The sequence below is a fragment of the Nanorana parkeri genome, unplaced genomic scaffold (genome assembly GCF_000935625.1).
Source record: "Nanorana parkeri isolate BGI_ZX_2015 unplaced genomic scaffold, ASM93562v1 scaffold1230, whole genome shotgun sequence".
NCBI classification, from domain to species: Eukaryota; Metazoa; Chordata; class Amphibia; order Anura; family Dicroglossidae; genus Nanorana; species Nanorana parkeri.
In genome coordinates, this window is record NW_017307498.1 from 315,537 (window position 1) to 337,864 (window position 22,328).

Sequence of the window (22,328 nt, forward strand, 5' to 3'; positions counted from 1 at the left end):
CAGTAAACATCGCTCACACACTCGTGATTAGTCGGAGAAAGCCCAATTAGACTGATGTCATTGATTAAAGGGTCCTTATTCACTGGATTTAGTGGTGAAAATGTGGTGGTCTGTGGTTTAGTGCCATTCATGTCAATGGCACTGCAGACACGCCTCCCCCGCCCGCAGTGCGATCGGCCACACAGGACCGTGCGGTAATACAATGCCGTGCATTCCAGTGCGGTACGATCGCAAACAATCGTGCATGTCCCAGAACACAAGGAGACTTTGTGTATGCGATCCCTTGCATTCCGGGCATGGGACAGAGTGATGAGCGCACGGGCTGGTGGAAATGAGTCCTTACTCTGCAGTCACAATCTGCGAGAAGGACAAGACCTGTAAGTGTAACTAAATGTCCGGGTGCTTATCTGCTGCTAGGGTATTGCTCCCTCATTGACCAAGCAAGCGAGAGGCTGCTCTATCACTACTACCTCTCTGGCGAGGAAGATTCTGCAGTCTTTTGACCAGTGAGGGGACAATGTCGTAGCAGCAGGTAGGTAGTTTCTTTAGTTATCTTGTTGTTGTCAGCAACATGGCCTCAAGAATGTAACCATGTAACCACCCACAGATAAGGTATAGAATATCCAGCTATGGCAAACACAAAGCTATGGAAATATGGGAAGGCTACGGTAACGTGTTCAGAGAGTATCTGTAAATGGCACCTTTGCGGACTGGGCTAGTGTAATGAGCGGTGTGCCTCAAGGATCTGTGCTGGGTCTGATACTGTTCAACCTATTCATTAATGACATCGGGGAGGGAATAACTAGCCATGTTTCCGTGTTTGCAATAGTGGTCTTCACCAAAATGGTTCTATCAGATTCTGTGGATTACTTAAAAAAGGTAAACATTTAAAAAGTAAAATATAAAGGGGTACTAAGCATGTTAAAGGATTGATCAGAGTATAGGGAAACAGTTGAATTTTCCCCTGACAAAGCAAACAGTGCCACGTTTGAGTTTTATTTATTTCTCTTCTGTCTTGGCAATGGTTTCTGAGGATGCACGGGTATTCAGGATTTATTTTTCTGGTTGAACTTGATGGATCTATGTTTTTTATTTTATATAACCACCTATAACTTTTTACTCCAGTGAAAAGACAGCAAGAGAGGAAGTAAAACAAACAGTGTTGTGCTGAATGCATTCCTCTTTAGATCTATTGCCCATACCCAGGATTGTGAGGCTATTATAAATAACCTGCACTTATCAAACATTCCATAAGTCTTTTGTTTAACAATGCAAGTCTGGGCTTGCTAGGTTTACCTGACCTTGCTCAGCCAACTAGGAGCTAAACAAGAAGCTCCAGGGGTCAATTGTGTTTCCTTTGTCAATTATGTTACATGGGACATTGCCAAGCACTGTGGAGATAGGGCGGGCGTGTTGTAACCCAACACTAAAGCTAGTAAAATATTTCTCTGATGTTCTGGCTTCTTGTTGGTAAGGCTATGCAGGTCATTTGGTGACAACTACTCGACAGGCTTTGGTAAGACAGCTATGTGACCAGATCAAAATATGCCACTGTGAGACAATATTTGGAGGGGCAGTTATAAATTAACCTTCAGCATGCAGAACGGTGGCGACATCTGCGCATTAGCCTCTGACAATTATCCCGAAAAAATGCTGGAGAGGATATCGCAGTTTCGATCCAACCAGGATCTTTGTGACATAACACTCGAAGCTGAAGGGGTCTTCTTCCCGGCTCATAAAGTCATCCTTGCTTCTGCCAGCTCATATTGTAAATTGCTGTTTCGGGACTCCGGAGCTGACAGCTTCATCCGACTCAATGGCGTCACCGCTAAAGGGCTCCGCAATATCCTGGATTTTATCTATTCAAACAAGCTTTCCCTGTCATTGTCCAATATTGAAGACACATTGAAGGCAGCAGAGATCTTGCTGGTTCGGGAAGCTGTGAAGTTGTGCTTCCAGTTTCTAGAGAATGGTTTAAATCAGGACACATGTTTGGACATCCTAAATATCGTCAGAAAACATGGTCCTGAAGAGCTCAAGGTGAAGGCCAATGGGTACATTGGCCATCACTACAAACATATTCCAGGACATTCCGGAAATCTGAACCTAGTAGACAAGAGGACACTCTGTGAAATACTAGAACGGGAAGAAGTCCCAGGCTGCAGTGAGCTTGAACTGTTCCGTTTGGTAGTGTCCTGGTTGCAGCATGATAGCTCCAGGCTAAAGGAGGCAGGAGATGTCCTCAGGCAGATACGTTTTCAACTGATCTCTCTAGAAGATCTCCAGACGTATGTGAAGGAGACTTCGATCATGAAAACAGACTCCAACTGTTTCAGATACCTCCAAGAAGCTCTAAAATACCATTCCCAAGTGTACGCTCAACCTATTCTTCACTGCGAAGGTGCTACCATAAGGTCCAGCACAGAAAGTCTCCTAGTTCTGGGTGGCAGGACAACCGATAACCAAGTGTGCAGCAGTATCTGGGTTCAAAATCAGGATGGCAGCTCTTGGTCTGAACTTGGACACATGCATGCTCCTGTGTACAATCACTGTGTGGCCGTCATTAATGACTTCCTTTTCATCATTGGAGGGCAAACCACATTTGACCCATCAGGCAAATATCCGTCCAATGAGGTAAGAGTGTCATATTGTATTCTTGGTGTGTTACAATAATCCGGTACTTGGCCTGGTATTTTGTCCGAGTCTAGCCTTTAAATCAAACTTAAATTGAAACTCCAAACAATACTTTGTTGGAAAGTATGGGAAAGGCTAGATTCTATGACAGGCTCATATCACTATCTGTGCCAACATTAGATTTTCCCTCACTTCCTGTCCTGGTAACTAAACATAAAATGAGAAAAACGTTCCTCAAAGGGGACACAGACAGCAGTAAAAAAAAAAAAAGCTGACAGAACTTCTATTGCAGGGACAGGCTACCTCAACAAGCCAAATCTACAATGAGGCATTAAAAGCCACAGCCAGCCACAGTCCCAGAGGCAGATCCATGATGGGATTTGTAGTTTCCCCACAGAGTACCAAGGCTGTCTATGCCTGTTTAATTCCTTCCTTGGGAATTACATAAATATTGGGCAAGTAAACTAAGCTTTGTAAACAATAAACAGGGTAATGGTACTTGCTGCTGATAGGAGGTTTATTAACCAAATAGAAGGCACTAGCAACACAACAGAACAAGAAAACTTGAAAGTGTCTCACACTGGTGGTGGTTACTTGAGTAAACGTAAGATTTTCTTGTGATGTTGTTTTGCCAATGTTTTTTTTTTTATTTTTTTGTAGTTTATACCCACGGACCAGCTAGCCCCATTCTCCCCCAATACGCTGGCTAACACACAGGGTCCTTGCCCCCTCCATGGTGCCCCCAGCCCTTCCATAGCACACAGGGCCCTGATATCAGTCGACCTCTAGCCTCTGCCTACATATAATTGTAAGTATATCTGAATAAACAGCAATAATTCACAGATTCCACACTGAAAGTGTAGTAGGTATTTACCACTGTAGCAATAAGCAAGTAAGGATATTCAACAATAAAATCCTCACTGACCGCCACTGACTCGTATCCAGGCTCACTCAGCTACATACAGCTCCTTTAGAGATTTTCTTGTAAATCAATAGCCAGCTGGTAAAAAACAGGGTTGTGCTCTAATAAATCTCCTTCCCTTCTTATTTGCTCATGAATAACACACTCTTTCATCACTGAATTTCTTTAAGAAGATGTCTATTGATGATATCACTCTTTTTTTACTTACAAGTAGATCAAAACATTGCAAGCGGGCGCAGAGGCGTCCCCCTGAGGCGTGGTGTCACCCAGAGCGGCCACTGGGTGAGACATTTTAATTAGGAAGAAATTGTGAAAAATTTGAAAAAAAAAAATATTTTCCTGTAATTCTTCCCAAAGTAACGTTTAGCCCAAATAGAGCCATCAGCTGGCGGCTTTTGTCTTCCTGGCCACCCGCCAGACCATAGCTCGGGCCTGGAAACCGTCATCCCCTGAACTTTCTGGAGGTAAAACAAAGGGTCATGAGCATAATGGTGCATGAAAAACTAATGGCAATTGTATCTTTATTATCCCTCGTTTTTGAAAACCTGGACTCAGTGGCTGGATTATATCTGCCCGATGAACCTTGACTCTACATTGCTCTCCATCTGACTGTACATGCTGCTAGTAGCTGGTCGGGCCTCGCTGTTTCCCGCGCAGATCTCCCTTTTATCCTTTTCTCTCTTCTACTTCTCCTTATGCTGTCTTTTCCTTTACATTTTAAAATGGTGTTACGTTTTGTCCATTAAGGGGCCACACTGGGGTACTGCTACTAGCACTGCTACATAGCTTCACGGCTATTTGATTGCCTGCCTTATAGCACTCTCCCCATTGGAGTGTCGGGGGCATTATCCCGATGTTACATTTTAAAATGGCATCTGGGACTCAAGTGGTTAAAAAAACAGAAAAAGTACAATCCCACCCACTGGTGTCTACAACCCTAAGGATGATGCGTAATGTTTTCGGGTCCTCAGATCTGTCCCCGGCCCCCTCCCCCTTGACACTTGTTTTTGGGGACCCTGATTTTTCACTCAGAACTGACGACGCCCATTTGCGCCAGGCTCTTCTTCTTGCCAACAAATTCACATTATTGGATTTTATACTGCACTCGGACTGGTTGCCTCTTCTGTCCATATAGGCCCTTGCTGACCCTCCCTTGGACTTTTGGAGCACCCTCCCGCTGCGACAATTTCTCAGGGCAGTTCCGCATGCCTCACGATTGGATAGACCGCTAACTGTCTTTCCAACAGTTGTGCATGGGGAAACTTCCCGTCCGTTATGCCGTATCCCAAGTCTACAAACTGTGGACATCCCCTTCTGCAGACCTCCCCTTACACTTCCTACAGAACTGAGAAACTGAGTTGCAATGCACTTTCACGGATCATCAAAGGGACACTATTCTGGCTATGGCTTTTCAAATCATCTCTGGCCAGCAGATAGGAGTCGGGATACAAAATTCTAACGCATGGTATAGGGTTCCTTAGCTGCTGCATTAGATGAATAGTCCAATTCCAGACCTCTGTTGGAGATGAGGCACGACTTTGGGTACGATGTTGCATTCTGGACGTGCCCTAAAGTGGTACTGGGAATTGTTGAGACTCTGACGGGAGGGGACCTCAGGGATGACCCGGCAGCATGTCTGCTCCACCTCACCCCACATTTGATCTCCAAATATTGACATTCTCCAACACACCACCTGTTGAATGCTGCCAGAGCTTGTATACCCCTGAAGTGGCGAGATGCTCAGCCTTTGAATAGTAAAAAATGTGGATCCGCGCTTATGGGTAGCCTTGATATTAAAGCAGCTGCGCTCTCAACCCTGGGGTCAAAATTTGATAAAGTGTGAAAAATAGCGCTGCACAACTCAGAGATGCTCAGCCTCCTTCTGTCCAACTATAGCTTTCCAGGTTAAGGACATCTACTTGATGGAGGACTTAACAGCCTCTTGAAAAAATACGGAAGGGAAATCCAATGCCACCTGGGCTCCATGGTTGAGCTACAGGACCTCCTCACAGTGCCCTCATCCACCCTCTCAATTCTGAACATGTGCGACCTAATCCCTCACCCATTCCTGATGCTGTCATGTGGGATTGCTTACTTACTGTCTGACTCACACTGATACTCCTTTGCGTTGAGGGCATGGCCCCTGCTAAGGCTTTCGGGTTCTTCCCGATGCTGAGCATTTTGTCCTCTACTCGTTCGCTCCTCATTTTCTCTTCCACCTTCTCTTCCTTTGACCTCGAAACACATCTGACCAAATATACCACTTTTAGTCAAGGGGCTTTTTTGGATCTCTACAGATCCTATTCAGAAACAGCAATTGTGTGTCTTAGATGGCTACGTCTAATTTGTTATTACTTTACATGTTTTGGATTTTTTGTACAATATGGTGCTGTACGTTTACACTATTATAATTGTGGACTTTATATCCTTACTACCAATACTGATTATGTTAAATTGCATCAGTCAATAAAGAATTTAAAAAAAATAAAAAAATTTGCTCATCTGCAAAGAAACTTACCTGTGGGGCCACCCATGCCTGCGATGTTCATTCCGTTGCAGAGCTAAGATGGCTGAAGAATCCTTCATTTCCGGGCATATTAGATGCCTGGTCTATCTCTGCGCTCTGTGGTTTCATCTACACAGGACACAATAGTCGGAAGAGCGCAGAGGTGAACCCGGCCTCTAATATTTCTGGAATTGTAATAGATGCTAAGGCTAATTCAACCACCGTAGCTCTGCAACAGAGGGAAAACTGATGGTGCAAGGAGCAGGACAGGTTAGTATGAACACTTTTCTTTGCAGGAAGGCATTTTCTAGTGTTTGAAAACAGCAACAGAATCACTTTAGGTTTGACATTTGCTGTCTTGTCAACATATGTCTCCTGGCTACTAAGAGTGCATAACATAGTCAAATAAATAAAGCACCATGGTTAGGGCAAATATGAACAGCTATGGGGCTCTATTATGCCTTCCCATAAGCAGAGAGTCAATGTGAGTTTAGGCAGTTTAGGATAACAACTGTCACACCTCATTAGATCACCCTGACACTCAATCTGAAGGTAAAGTAAAGATAAACAAGTGGAAAACTACACATTTTTCACAGGTGAGTCTAAATATTTATTTGATGTGAATATAAATGTGCAGATTATTGCATAAGCCGAATCATTACAGATTATCTTTAAAGTGGCCATAAAAGAAATCCATTCCTGGTTGCTATGGTTTGTATATGAAAATTACTAATTGTATTGACTTCTTGAATGAGCCTGTGCATTTTTCTTTTTATGTTTAGAATTCATGGTGTCCTATAGCGCCATCTAATGAAACAGATTGAGTACTGCAGTGATTTGTTCTGCTCTCTATGAATGTTAAAGTGACACTACAGTGTGTGCACAATTATTAGGCAAGTGAGTATTTTGACCAAATCATCATTTTTATGTATATTGTCCAACTCCAAGCTGTATACACTTGAAGGCTTATTGGATTTAAACATATCAGGTGATATGTATTTGTGTAATGAGGGAGTGTGTGGCCTTAGATCAAACCCAATATCAAGGTGTGTATAAGAATTAGGCAGCTTCCTTGCCTCAGGCAAAATGGGCCAAAAAAGAGATTTAACTGACTCTGAAAAATAAAAAAATTGTAAAAAGTCTTTCAGAGGGATGCAGCATTCTTAAAATTGCTGAGATATTGGGGCGTGATCACAGAACCATCAAACTTGTTGTTGCAAATAGTCAACAGGGTCGCAAGAAACGTGTTTAGAAAGAAAGACGCAAATTAACTGCCAAAGATTTGAGAAGAATCAAATGTGAAGCTCTCAGGAACCAATTATCCTCCAGTGCTGTCATATTCCAGAACTGCAACCTACCTGGAGTGCCCAGAGGTACAAGGTGTTCAGTGCTCAGAGACATGGCCAAGGTAAGGGAGGCTGAAACCCGACCACCACTGAACAAGACACATAAGTTGAAACGTCAAGACTGGGCCAAGAAATATCTGAATACAGATTTTTTAAAGGTTTTATGGACTGATGAGATGAGAGTGACTCTTGATGGACGAGATGGATGGGCCCGTGGCTGGATCAGTAACGGGCACAGAGCTCCACTTCGACTCAGATGCCAGCAAGGTGGAGGTGGGGTATGGTGGGCTGGAATTAATAAGGATGAGCTAGTTGGACCTTTACGGGTTGAAGATGGACTCAAAAATCAACTCCCAAACCTACTGCCAGTTTTTAGAAGACACTTTCTTCAAGCAGTGGTACAGGAAGTCTGCATCTTTCAAGAAGACAATGATATTTATGCAGGACAATGCTCCATCGCATGCATCGAAGTACTCCACTGCGCGGCTAGCCAGTAAAGGCCTTAAAGATGAAAGAATAATGACATAGCCCCCTTCCTCACCCGACCTAAACCCTATTGAGAACTTGTGGGCCCTTCTTAAGCGGGAGATTTACGGTGAAGGAAAACAGTTCACCTCTCTGAACAGTGTCTGGGAGGCCGTGGTTGCTGCTGCACAAAAAGTTGATCGTCAACAGATGAAGAAACTGACAGACTCCATGGATGGAAGGCTGATGACTGTTATTGAAAAGAAGGGGGGCTATAGTGGTCACTGATTTTGTTTTTGAAAATGTGAGAGTTTTTGTAAATTTTGAGTTGTTTATTTATTGTTCTCATTTTACCAGATGAAAATAAACAAGTGAACATTTTCGTTTTCCATTTAGTTGCATTATAATTCTGCACACTAATAGTTGCACGATAATTCTGCAGATATAGATATTCCCCTAAGAAAGCCAAAACCTCACTTTTACTTTCTTAAATATTCAGGTTTGAGGTTTATTAACATTTTGGATTGATCGAGAGCACTGGAGTTGTTCAATAATAAAATGAATCCTCAAAAATACAGCCTGCCTAATAATTGTGCACGCAGTGTAAACTCAGTAGTTAAATCTTAAAAATGCAAATCATCTCTGAATTGGTGCTGACACTGTCCTTCCTTCTGGATGGTGGCTACCTTTGTTCCCCATGGTCCCTGTGTGTGTTGTAATGTAGTCACCGCTCCAAGCTCACTCCTGTGATGGACTACAATATTACGGTTAGTTTACTAATTTGTATTGAGATTGTAGTCCATCACAGGAGCAAGCTTGGAGTGGTGGCTACTTTACAACACACTTTACAACATGGGGAACAAAAGTAGCCCCCCTCCAGAAGGAAGAACAGTGTCAGCATGAATCCAGAGACTATTTGAGCATCTACAGCCGAGTGATACACAAATAAGATAATATTTTCTTATAGTTGGGGTACTTAAATGCATTTAACGCCTTAGTTTAGTGTCACTTTGATGAAAATTCTTTAAAAGTGTGGTTACCCATCATGTAATTCTTGCAGGTTTTTCGGTTTGATCCACGCACAGGAACGTGGTTGCAATGTGCAGCCATGTTGGAAAAGAGGACACGATTTCACACTGAGGTGATTGGCGAGCGCATTATTGCTGTAGGTGGAGGATCTTTACTGGGTCACCTCACCCAAAGTGTGGAAAAGTACAACCCTGCAGAAAACAAGTGGGAATACACCTCTCCCTTCCCCATTCCAGTGGCAGATCACGCCGGCACTACTCAAAAGGGTATCTTGTACATTTCAGGTGAGTGTGGCTACTGGGCATGATGTCATCTTAATAGGTCATCCCCACAAAAGTGATATTTTAGTTATAGGATGTGCGTGGTGAGCTGACTGACAGCCTCTGGATTATTATATATCTTGAATACTCTAACAGTGAAATCTTCCTGTCATAATTCCCAATTGTATCCGTGTCCACCCGGGAGTTTTGTGTGTTCCTGCTCACCTTTGTCTGTTCTGGCTCCTCTTTTTACATCCTCCATAATATAGAATAACAGTGAGATGGAGAATGGGAGACCCTCATAATAGGCACAGCAGGTGTGCAGCTGGTAATCCTGCGCAGAGGTCTCATCAGTCTCTTGACCATTACATAGTACATAGTATTTGAGGTTGAATAAAGACATTAGTCCATCAAGTCCAACCTATTAGGATCTAAACAACCAACTTGTGCAAACAACTTGTGCGTTCTCTTTTCTCTGTCATATCTCTTTGCATTGTCTTTTCACTTGCAGGGGGTTATTCCACAAACAAGACCCTGAACGACGTGTACAGCTATCTGCCGAGGCTCAAGCGCTGGGTTGTGAACCGTGCCATGATGTGCGCTCGATGTGACCACGGTATGGCCACTATCAGAGACAAGATCTTCTGCATTGGGGGACGCACACTAAATGCGGTAAGAGCCAAGCAACCCCGAAAAGAAGGGAATAAAGAAAACCTATAGGAAGAAAAATATGCAGGTTGACCTTCTGAAAATGACACTCGTCTGACTATCTGTGTTTTTAACAGACCCAAAACAAGCATGCAGATCAGGAAAGTAAAAAAAAAGCCAGATCTTTTTTTCTGCATATCTATTAGAAAGTACTAACACTATTGGATCAGTTTAAAAGACAGGGCACTGATATTTCCAAACGCAGGACACCAAAAAGGTTTCTTTTCATTTACGCTCCCGCTCTCTCTGATGCTGGCCATGTACTAGGTACAGAATTGCCTAGTGTACTTCTAAGATGAAACCCCAGTGACGGGGTTTCCCTGCTATAATATGTGTTCTTGGCTCATCCTACAAGGTCATAGCCTTAGTGTCATCTTCTTGCAGCTGTCTTTTCTTTAACTCATTTATTTTACATTTGAGGCCCAGATTTAAACTTTTATCCCTCCCCCGTCCCCAATACAAGCATGGTGTACAGAACCAAATCTAAATGACTAAGATTTAGCAAGATCACAATTCTGCTTACAGAAGATGAATCTAAACCAAAATCACAACCAGAAACATGTCCACAGAGACAACATAAGTACTATACTGGCACAGGCAGAAACGTGCACAGAGACACAATCAGTATCATACTGGCACAAGCAGAAACATGTCCACAGAGACTATACTGACTATACTCAGGGCCGGTTTACACCAGCTTCGGTGCGCTCCAGCATAATTTGCTGCTGGAACGCACTGGAGCGCATCCTGGCTGGCTTCCTGTGTTCAGGGGCATGACTGACTGCAAGGCCAAGTAACCCTCACCTCCCACCTAAATAACACACTGAACACAGTAATTTCAAAAAACGTAATGTAATAACATTTATTGGAAGGTTGAATGGCAACAGCGATGTAAACATTTAAAATAATCACAGAACATATTATGTATCAAGAACAAAATACTTCGGTCCCTGACGAGTGCCAAAAAACACCACTCACCGCTTACGGGGGGTGTACCATGACCTATTGTTTACTGTACCAGCCACCGGCCGCCCATATTCTGGCCCGAGTGGGTACGCCCACCAACAGTTGCTCAAGTTCTTACTGGCTACCAAGCTATAGAGCGCAGTAGCCCCACCATTGGCACTTCCCTACTACTCTGCCCCTTTTCACTTTGCGGAGAGCCAGTTCGTCGTCGATGTATGGGACCGCCAGGGACCCACCCAATGGACGACCAACCTAGAAGAAAATGAAGTCAGACATATCTCCCAAAACACAAATTCCACCTTAAATGCAGAAAAGGAATACCCATAACCCTAACTAGAAAAATTGTATCCCTCCTCCCCAAATTCCACACTTGCGGAAACTAACCCTTAGTAAACATAAAAACAACAAGCTGAAATACTATCGGGGAGGGTGGGTGGGACTGATTCCTTTTCTCTCCCACCTAAAATGGTTCCCTACCTCACACTGTACAGTAAGATGGCCCCCTAACTCCACTCCCCAAGCTAAACCCACCTATCACTATGCTAGCTGGCCCCTCCCTCCCCCCTTTTCAAACCCAACAGAAAAAACACCCTTCCATCCAATACTCACCTAACTCCTTCTTGTTCAGGTCTGACCTGCATCAGTCATATCTCTTCCTCCGCCTATTGCTCCGCAGGAAAACTGGAGGGGGCGTGGTGGTGTATTGAAGTCAATGGCACCGTAGCAATGCCTGCCGACCGTAGTGCGATCATCCACACCAGAACGCGTGGCAAAACAATGCCGCGTTTCGGTCCAGTGTGATCTGAAAATATGCTGCAAGCACTATTTTTTCAGATCGCACTGGACCAGAACAGAGGGCATTCCTGTACCTCACGTTCCAGTGCAGGCAATCGCACTGCGGGCGGGGGACGTGCCTGCGGTGCCATTGATAAGGAATGGAACTGCCACGCCCCTCCTCCGAACGCCGGCAGGAATGTGCTCCCGTGCGTTCCAGCAGCGAATTGTGTTGGAACGCACCAGAGCTGGCGTGACAGGGCCCGGACACAACCAGAAACCTCCACAGAAACACAATCAATATCATACTGGCACAAGCAGAAACGTGCACAGAGAAACAATCAGTACTGTACTGACAAGCAGAAACATGTGCACAGAGACCCAATCGGTACTGTACTGAAACAAGTCTTCAGAGGCACTACCAGTGTCGTTTATTCTTTTGGTGATTCCGCGCTGGATCAGTGAAGTGTAAATAATCTAAATGTGATTACTACGTGCTAAAGTGAATAATTTGAAGGCTGCAGCAAAACTGACCTTCAAGCCAAACACTATGAAATTTTAAATATGCCACGCCCACAATACTCAATCAATGTGTCAGTGTGAGAATGAACTGTGATTGGATCGTGAACCACACAACTAACAGTTCATTCTCACACTACCAGTGTCGTACCGACATGAGCTGAAGCATGACTATAGAGAATCAACAATATAAAGGACAAAGGAAGACAATACAGTATGTCTGTAGAGACACAATCAGTAACATACTGACATATGCACTTACAGGAACACCCTGCAACATGTAATGCACAGCATGGTGCAGGGAACCCAGTGTCAGTTGGAGGTAAAAATAGATCTAATGTCAGTAAGTTTATCACGCGGTAATGCACGCGATATCGCGGCTATTTACCGCGCGATATCGCTCTCCAATGCATGGCAATGGGGCTCTGTCCGTCGCTGACGCGGGTCGTGCGTCGCTACAGCAGGACTCTTTTTGGAGCGGATTTTGCCGCGATTCTAGCTTGATGTAGCGCAAAATGCAAATTGCGCGACAAACGCGAGATTTGCGAATCGCTCAATGTAAATGGGGCCTAAGAGTGAAGAAAAATGCCCCAGTGTCATTACTTTTGTGTCACTAGTGAGTAGAAGGAAAAATACCCTAGCATCAGAGGTCAGTAGCAGGGAAAATACTCAGCTCTGGTGTCTGTGTTAGGTGGAAGGGAAAATGCCCCAATGTCAGTAGTTGGGGCAGAAAGAACACCCTGGCGATAGGTGGACAGTATCAGGAACAACGCCCCATCATCAGTGAAAATAAATGCCAAAAAGTTAATGGGAAGTTGGAATAGCAAATTTCAAAAGTTAAACTTTTCCTCTATCCGTCCGGTCATGTGGTAGTCACATGAAAAGGTGAGAAGAAGGACAAGACTTCTCCCCCTGCCCTCACCCTAGGAGGTCTTGGGGCAAATCAGTCCTTGATTATATGGCTTTGTAATGGCTTTAGGGGGGGTGTCTAGGGATTCAAGTGGTGATATCTCAACACTGGAATCCCCAAGGCATACAAAAAACATCACATGATTCAACTTACCAGCTGTTACAGTAAACTGCAGTATCAATTCCAGAGAGAGTTGATCTATGTGGCTAACTCGGGTAACACATGAAATTGGGATGGGATCCTCACTCTCAGATTTGTCTGACGACCATCAAATAGAAAAGAAGTGGGGCGATTTCCGAACTCTTCCTGTTCTGTCTGACACCTACCAAATAGACAAAAGGTGTGTGTGTTTCTTCTCTGTTCTGTGCTCCATCCAAAACTAACAAGAAAACAGATTTGTCTGAAGTTGGATTTTAATCTGCACCATCTACATTATTTTAGGCCAAGGAATGGATCCATGTGAACGAAACAGAGGTTTACTGTCCAGCGGCTGACCAATGGAGTGCCCTGAAGCTTTCTCCTTTTGACTGCTGCCAGTTCAGTATTGTCACCCACCAGTCCAAGCTCTACATCGCCGGAGGAGGCTCCCTAAGACGCATGAACAAAGAGGATGGCGTCTTTGTATACGACCCAGAGGCTAAAGCGTGGAAGAAGACAGGGTCGCTACCCAGACCCTTGGTTGATCACGCTTTCTGTGCCATTAAGCTTCCACATAGAATGATGGAGAAACAGCAAGTGAAGAAAGAGGATGGGCCTTCCACCCCCAACATGAAGAGATCAACTCTGAATTTATTTATTATTGGCAAAAAAGAGAGAGAGGTATAGGAGGTACATTTACAGGACTGGTAAACCTGAAATAGCAGTTCACTTTATGGGATGTATTTATAAACAAGAGATTAATACTTGCTGCGCTCCTTCCCGGGATTCCCATATGGATGTACAAATGGGTGCTTGAAATGACTGCAGATGGCACCACCAACATGCAGATAGTCAAGAAGTGTCACCAGCACCAGTGACAGTGAATATATCTGTATTTATAAACAATTAGCAAAGCCATTCGTCCTGCGAAGCTGCATGTACATTTGTTCTGTGCGAATGAGGCAAAAATAATTGTTATTTGTATTATTTATTTCCAGGTTGGTTATTATAATCAGGCAAACACCACATTATGGCCCCTAGGTGGAGCAGAGGAGCATAGGAAATCAATATTTATTGTGGCCATAATGTGGTATTTTTCTGATTTACTTTAATCTCATTAATGAATCAATCACATTCCACTTGGAAAGAAAATATACTAATAACATTTATTTTTGCTCCCATTTGCACAGAACTAATGTACATGCAGTTCTGCAGGACGAGTGCCTCTGCAAATGTTTTATCATTTACCCCTATGTGAAAGATCATCTAATCATTCACATCTGTACCAAGCTGGAAATATTTGGGTTTTCATTTAATACATGCAGCCCTTGATTCTATGTTGTCCACCATATTAGGCTACAGAAGGTGACCAGGAACTCCAGCCAGATTAGCCTCTAAAGATTTTATATATACATTGTTATATATTAATAAAGTGTCTGTATAGTGAGACCTTTTTTTGTTGGTTTGGGATACACTAGAGAGGTTAAAACCCCTGTCCCCTTTGGGGAAACATCCTTTCACTTCCTGCTCTGGAAACGCAACAGGAAATGAGAGGAAATCTTTGCAAAGTGAGGGGAATTCCCTTCTTAGACAGTTGTCACTAGACATGTGCGATTCGTTTCGCTCCGAATCGAAATTCGGACAAATTTTCGGAAATTCGGACATTCGGATGTATCCGAATTCCGAATTACAGACATAACGAATGCAAACGAATCCGAATTTCCATTTCCGAAATTCGGTAGCGTTAGTACGAACGTTCGTTTCGTTTTCTGTTCTTATTCGTTTCTTATTCGTTTCGTTCGTTGGAGCAAAGTGACATTAGAGAAGGAGAAAAATATTTTTTCCCCCTCAAATGTCACTTTTGCTGCAAACAAACGAAAGAAACGAATAAGAACAGAAAACGAAACGAACGTTCGTACTAGCGCTACTGAATTTCGTCCGAATCCGAATTGACTTTCACACCCGAATCCTGAAAAACGAGATAACACAAATCCGAATTCAAAACGAAACTAAACAAATTTTTTGGCAGTGCACATGTCTAGTTGTCACCATTGGAATATATACTTTTAAACCTTGTTTTGGTGTCAACTCTACAATTTTACATTTTCCCCTAACTTTCTGTCTTGGTGACAATGGCCACGAAAACAAACAGAGGGTAAATTTAAACCTCTAATGCCCTTGATTGCTAGGATGCACGTGGCCCCCGGATTGCTAGTGTCTTTGTTTGCTAGGAAACAGGCAACCCCTGCTGCCTAGCATCCTTGGTTCTTAGGACGGAGGGCGGACATGAAAATATTAATTGCATGTAATCAGCGGCGGCAGTGATATTTACACATTGGCCGGAGATAGCTGGTAGGCTGCATTATCACGGTGCACTTATACACATGTAAACGTTACGTAAATGTTTAAAATACTTTTAGTGAATAAAACGCTCACATTTGTGCCCGGATGCAGCTGCATCCAATTCAGGGCAACATTTAAAAGAGAACTATGGGGTAAGTGTTTCCCCATAGTTCTCTTAAGGGTCACGGGAGGACATATACTAATGTCCTCCGATTACCCAAAGCTCAGTATACCGCGAGCTACAGCTCACAATGCTGTCGAGATCCACTCAGCTGCGTGAATGACAGCTGGCTCTGCCTATCTAGAGGCAGAGCCAGCTGTACCCACCCCCTCCTCCACTCAGCGCTGGAGGATCAGAGCGGGGAATGCCTGCAGGGAGAGTTGACTGACAATCACTGCTCTCTGCAGGGAGATGATCGAGAAGTGAGCGAGCGACGGTATGCGTTCGCTCACTTCCCGATCTATTGAGCCGACATGTGACAGTTTCATTGTCACACGTCGGCTCCAACTATGAGGTGAGTGATTTTCACTTACCTCATAGTTCTCCTTTAAGCCCTACTTGTAATGTTTATACCATCGGATTCCTGACCTCAGAATCCCAAATGGAACAATGGTGGGTGCTGCAGTGATGAGCGGGTGGCACCACATTAAAAGCAATAAAAAGAAGGATCACTGGTACTCCAGCAGTGAAGCAGTATGTCTTTTTATTGACGTATGTTCACATTATCAAAAAGCAAATGACGATTTGGGGGCCACATGGTATCCCTTCAACACTGTTTGCCTGATGAAGGGACCCTATGCGGCCCCAAACATCATTTGAGTCCTGATAATGTGAACAAGCATCAATAAAAAGAAATACTTCATCATCGTTGGAGTGCCGGTGATTCTTCTTTTTATTATATTTAAGCCTCAGTTGCAGTGTGAATGGGCCCATAGACTTATATACTGCTGAGTACAGATGTGTACAAACCTATAGACTGTACGCATCTCTACGCACTGTTTTTAATGTTTGTATGAATGAGCCATGTCTTCTCTTTCCAAGACAAGATTTAAAAAAAAGTCTTATGTGGAGACCCAACTAAACTACAACTTATTGTACCTTGCTGGGATGTATGCTCAAATACAATAGACTGCTTTTTGTGTGCATTGCAGAGATGTGATGACTATGCTAAAAGTGTGAAATTTGTGTGCTTATAAAATGCAAATGTTATTAAAAATACACAGATGGGATATGATATCAGCTTCCCATGTTTCTATAAATATATAGTGGGAAATTCTTTAAAGCTGAACTGCAGTCAGGAAGCTAAGCATCTGGTTGAAATGCACATACGTGAAATGCAAAAAGAGGGTGATACCACCTTACATTGGGGTAACCTCCCTTACTCACAGTCTGCCAGTTGGACAATGGTGCAATAACACCCCCATAAGTCACCAAATCTGCTCTCTTTGCTCTGAATTTCATCACTCTTGACCATCCCAGGTCTCTAAGCAGGTCAAAAAGGAAGGTGGGACTGCTCCCTATTGTTCACTGTAAAATTGCCCATACACCTTACAACTATCGCAAGACTTTTGTCTTGCGATGATTGTAAGCTAATTAAAAGCTTGTACGATCTGGCCATCTTGGACACGCAGATCGTACTTGCGATGACTGCAATGAGGGGCGGGCTTCCAATGACTGCAAACGGGCAGTGTGCACGTGCACACACAGGCCTGTTCGGCAGTTGTCGAACAAGCAGGCCACTAACCCGCCGGTTTTCAAGCCTGCTTGTTTGACGGAAGACGTGCGACCATACATTGGAAACGGTCGCACGCCCTCCATACACTTTGCGATCATGGTACGATCTCGGGATTTCCCGCGATTCTCATATGATAATCGTACAGTGTATGGGCACCTTAAGTCAGCATCATGGTGTAGGTTTTAAAGTATAACAAATTTTTTTCTTGTTATTTTGGATACAACCCCCACAGGAAATATTTCCCATCACTTTCATTTCTGTCAAGAAGTGAGGGAAAACCCCCCTCATAGGGAAAAGGCAGCAATAAAAACCTGGCAGGCTTACATGGCTGTCATTTACAAACTGGACCAAACAGTTTTCGTTGCAATTGGAACATGAGTTCAAAACTAAACAGCAGCAGCAACAATTTCTACCAAAAGTAACCAAAGAATACAAAATTGCACAAAGTTATTTGTTTTTAGAAAGACAAACACCCTTTAGCTTGTAAAGCATCAAATACTACTAAAAAGACAGTGGAGGGAATTTATCACAACGGGAGCAGACAAAATCTGGAGCAGCTGTGCATGGCAACCAATCAGCTTCTCTCTTCAGTTTGTTCAGTTAAGATTTGAAAATGAAAGAAAAGAGCTGATTGGTTGCCATGCACAGCTGCTCCAGATTTTGTCTGCTCCAGTTTTGATCAATTCCCTTCAGTGTGCTCTGTGGTGCATGCAGTGATAAGGAAATATGTTTTTGAAAATGAAAATTCCCAAACACTTGTTAAAATAGCTCATAGTAGCTTAAAACCTCGGTCAACAGGCCAGATCTCTTAATAAATATATCCGTCCAGATGCATTCCAGCTTTGCAGGGGTCTTTTCATGTCCAGAGATAAAGCCCAGACTATATTGAATGTCCCGAACTTAATCGGAAGCACCAACATCCTAAATGGTGAATAGATGCCACAATGTGTAAAGATAATAAGAAATCGCCTGCACTCCATACAGCGTACAGACCTTGGATGAGAGGTTGGTGCTTGAAGTGACAACACGCATGGCGCCGTGTCAGATACAGTCCATAATAGAAGTCACCAGCAGTAGATGATATGTGCAAGAAGTAAAGCACTTTTTATTCAATCGTCACATGTGTCATACAGCCAACGTTTCGGCGCCACGCAGGGTCCTTCTTCTGGGCGACATAGTGACATAAGCATAGTCACATAATCACTATGTCGCCCCTGAAAGGAAAAGGAACCACCCTAAAACGCCATGAAAACAACATCATAGGATATCAGAGCCAGAGCTCAGGGGATCAGCTGATTCTGCAGGAAACTACAATTTTTAAACATTTTAAACAAGAAGCAGCATTCATTGTAAATTATTTAAACAGCCTTTAGCTTAAAAACCTTTTGACTTTAATATCACTTTGAACGGGGCTGAAAGTTTTCCTGACTGGTGCCAGCAATGCACTTGAATGTTCCCAGAAGCGTTTGAAAAACTAAAAACACATACTTTTCTGGAGAAACAGGATCCCATACTCCTTCCAGCTGCCAATCATATGACCAGCTGACAGACAGGGTCATGTATTCTTCATGTTCATTGTGATTATATATTGCGGGTCATTTGGCAAAGCACCACTAGGTGGCGGTATAACACAATCAAAATATGGCTGTTAAAGGGCTACTTTTAGGGTCTTGTTACCTGCCATAGCCCCCATAGATCTCTTACCACAGGTTTCCTTTAAAATGTCAGGGAACATTTTATTGATGCACATGTGTGAAAAAAGTGTGCAAAGAAGGAAATGTGATGTGCTACCAAAAGCAAACTGAAACTTTAACACACTGCATTTCATACTTACATACTGTAAACCTCTCCATAATATGGATACCCTGAAATACACCTCCCCCATATTTACAAAAATAAAGAAAATGTAAATTCCTTGCTTGCTGGTATTATGTACTATGAGTAAGCCCCACAATCTACCTCACTGTACCCACAAACTGTTCGAGGCACTGTAACTCTTGACATTTTCCTTCACCTTTGGGGACAATGTCACATATGGAAGACCTACTGGACAAACATTATGATATTAGTGGCACTAAAATTCTGATGGATCCAAAGAAATGCTTATTTTATGACACCCAGCATTCGATCTATTTCTAAAAAAAGACTCCATTGTTTCTTTTCTCCTTAATGCTGCAAGAGGTTGAACACTAAAAAAAAACACTCCAGATTACCAGGCCCACCTTCTAGAAGTGAATGACAAGGAAAAACTGAACACGCATCTTGTGAAAGTACTTGACCATAACTATATAGACATCAATCATAAATTCTACAGCATCTGTGAATGCTGGTTGACTCTTAGACCCCATTCACATTGAGCGATTTATCGCGCGGTAATTCCCGCGATATCGCGGCAAATTACCGCGCGATATCGCGCTCCAATGCAATCCAATGGGGCAAAGGGTCCTGCTGTCGCGGGTCGTGTGTCGCTACAGCAGGACCCTTTTTGGAGCGGATTTAGCCGCGATTCAAGCTTGCTCAATGCAAGCTTGAACGCGACATCGCGCGGCAAATCTCGCGACAAACGCACGATTTGCATATCGCGCAGTGGGAACGGGGCCTAAGCATTTGGACTCCTACTTAATGACCGAGCCCCAAGGGTCGGAAAACAACCCACAGTTAACACATGACTGAAAAATGCATACGCACAATGAGTACCCACTCCAGCACTGGAGCATAAAGGAAGCTTCAGACATTTTTATAACTATCCCTTTTTTTAAATTGACGTCTCGTGCAAGGCCGGATTTACTCTATCTGCTGCCCCAAGGCCAGGTTCCTCAATGTACCTCCCTCCCCGCTAGGGTTGCCACCTGTCCGGGATTCACCCAGACAGTCCCGGTTTTGAATGCTGTGTCCTGATTTCATGGCAGCAGAAACCCGGACACAAGATGTCAGGCAGACAGGGGCAACCAAAATGAAGATAGGGGCTACTGGCCCCCCACTGAAAATAGTCTCAACTGTGATATTTACATATGAATGGGAGGTGCTATTTACATATGAAGAAGCCGCGACTCATTCTCTTCAAAAAATGTCTGTGCGTTGCTAGAGTGTTCGGGTTTCACTTCCAGTTTATGCGATCCAGCGCACTGGATCGCATAAACTATTTGTTTGCGATCTCACTGCACTCACTCACTGGATCTCACTGGAACACAGGGCAAAGCTGTACCATGCGTTCTGGTGCAGGCGATCGCACTGCGGGTGGGAAGCGTGCCTGCAGGGCCATTGACATGAAGGGTACCACCCCGCCCCCTTCTGCCCCAGAACACGGGAGGATTGGTTTATTGCAATCCAGTACATTCAGTGCATGGAACCGTGCTGGAACGCACTGCATGATGTGTGAAGGGGCCCATAAAATATTACTCTCCATGATATGGATGATCTCAGTTAGTAGCTTCACATTGCAGAGAATGTCCATCACAAGCCCCGGGATATTAGTGGTGCGAGTTTTCTGTTTGCTGTGAATTTCACACATCCTCGTTTAGTGTGCCAGACAACTTGTGACGTCTGAGTGGTTTGTAACACAACTGGACTCTTGAGAAGTCTGTCTTAAGCACCTGAACATCGTTCCAGCATGAGCAATGACCGGTATTCTGGCTGCTTCCCGACACTGTAAAGCAACAAAAAAGACCTGGAAAATAGCAGGTGCCCTTCAAAAGAGGAGACCCATAAGAATCCAGTGCTTACTAACCCGTATTGCTCTACCCTCCAGTATGGATAAGTACAAATCCACTTTAAAGGCTTCCCAGAAACATTACTACATTTACTACATACAAAGTGCATATTCCTTGAACTATTATCATTTATTATCATTCTGACGAGAGGTATGGAGTCCTAGACAGCAGTAAAAACCTGCTAGAGGAAACTCTCCTCACTCGATTTAAAGCTAAAAAAAAAGTTTTGGCTATAGCAGGGCTCAAAATTTCAAGTCCTGAGCTACTAGCCAGGCCTTAAGAGTTACTCGCCACCAGTTGCCCCACCTAACCCCAACCCTGCCTCGGCCTTAACTCCGCCCCTAAACCCACCCTCTTAAATTATCTTATGAAATTACACTTTTAAATGTTGAAGGCAGAATAAAGTTACAAAAATAAATAAATGTGTAAGCCGCACTGCCGCGCCAAGGCACCTCTTATAGTGCGGATAAGAGTGCGCAGGAGAAAGGCAACTAACACAGTTATAGGGGAGGATAGGGAAGTTGCAATTCACAGGTTTATACCTAGCAGGAAAGGTGCACATGGGAGGGTCAGGTCACCGATTAGGGTTGCCACCCGTACGGGTTTCACCTGTACAACCCGGGTTTGGAATCATGTGCCACCTCCCGCCCGGGCACATGATTCAAACATTACAATGCCGCATACCTGCATTTCTTGCGGCGGACGGCGGACGCCAGGTGGCGCTGTCTCCTGTTCCTCGACTCTCCCTCCCTCCTCTGTTTCCTCCGCGGCTGTAGTGGGAGGAAGTCACATCAGGGAGAGAGGGAGCAGTGAGGGACGAATCTTCCTCCGGCAGCCAGCCAGCCGGGGTGGAGAGCAGCGCTGTCGTCTGGCAGACGAGTTTGGGGCCGCCCTTCTCATCTCCTCAATGACCTGTCATCTCACCTTTGAAGAAAAGCAGGTATTTTTTAAATTTTTATCAAATGCAATATCAATTAGAAAGGGGGAGGGGGGGGGATCAGTATTGCACATTAAACATGCCCCCAAAAAAAATGTTTTGTGGGGGCACAGGTGGCGCTGTCTCCTGTTCCTCGACTCTCCCTCCCTCCTCTGTTTCCTCCGCGGCTGTAGTGGGAGGAAGTCACATCAGGGAGAGAGGGAGCAGTGAGGGACGAATCTTCCTCCGGCAGCCAGCCAGCCGGGGTGGAGAGCAGCGCTGTCGTCTGGCAGACGAGTTTGGGGCCGCCCTTCTCATCTCCTCAATGACCTGTCATCTCACCTTTGAAGAAAAGCAGGTATTTTTTAAATTTTTATCAAATGCAATATCAATTAGAAAGGGGGAGGGGGGGGGATCAGTATTGCACATTAAACATGCCCCCAAAA

At 44.0% G+C, this 22,328-nt stretch overlaps 1 protein-coding gene across 1 annotated transcript; it reads left to right on the forward strand.

The window, feature by feature from the left end:
* Window positions 1-1,596: 1,596 nt before the first annotated feature.
* On the forward strand, window positions 1,597-13,864 carry LOC108797122 (kelch-like protein 9). Its single transcript, XM_018568696.1, has 4 exons — window positions 1,597-2,634; window positions 8,934-9,186; window positions 9,674-9,834; window positions 13,481-13,864. The coding sequence occupies exons 1-4, from the start codon at window positions 1,597-1,599 to the stop codon at window positions 13,862-13,864; spliced, it is 1,836 nt and encodes a 611-aa protein (XP_018424198.1).
* Window positions 13,865-22,328: the final 8,464 nt, after the last annotated feature.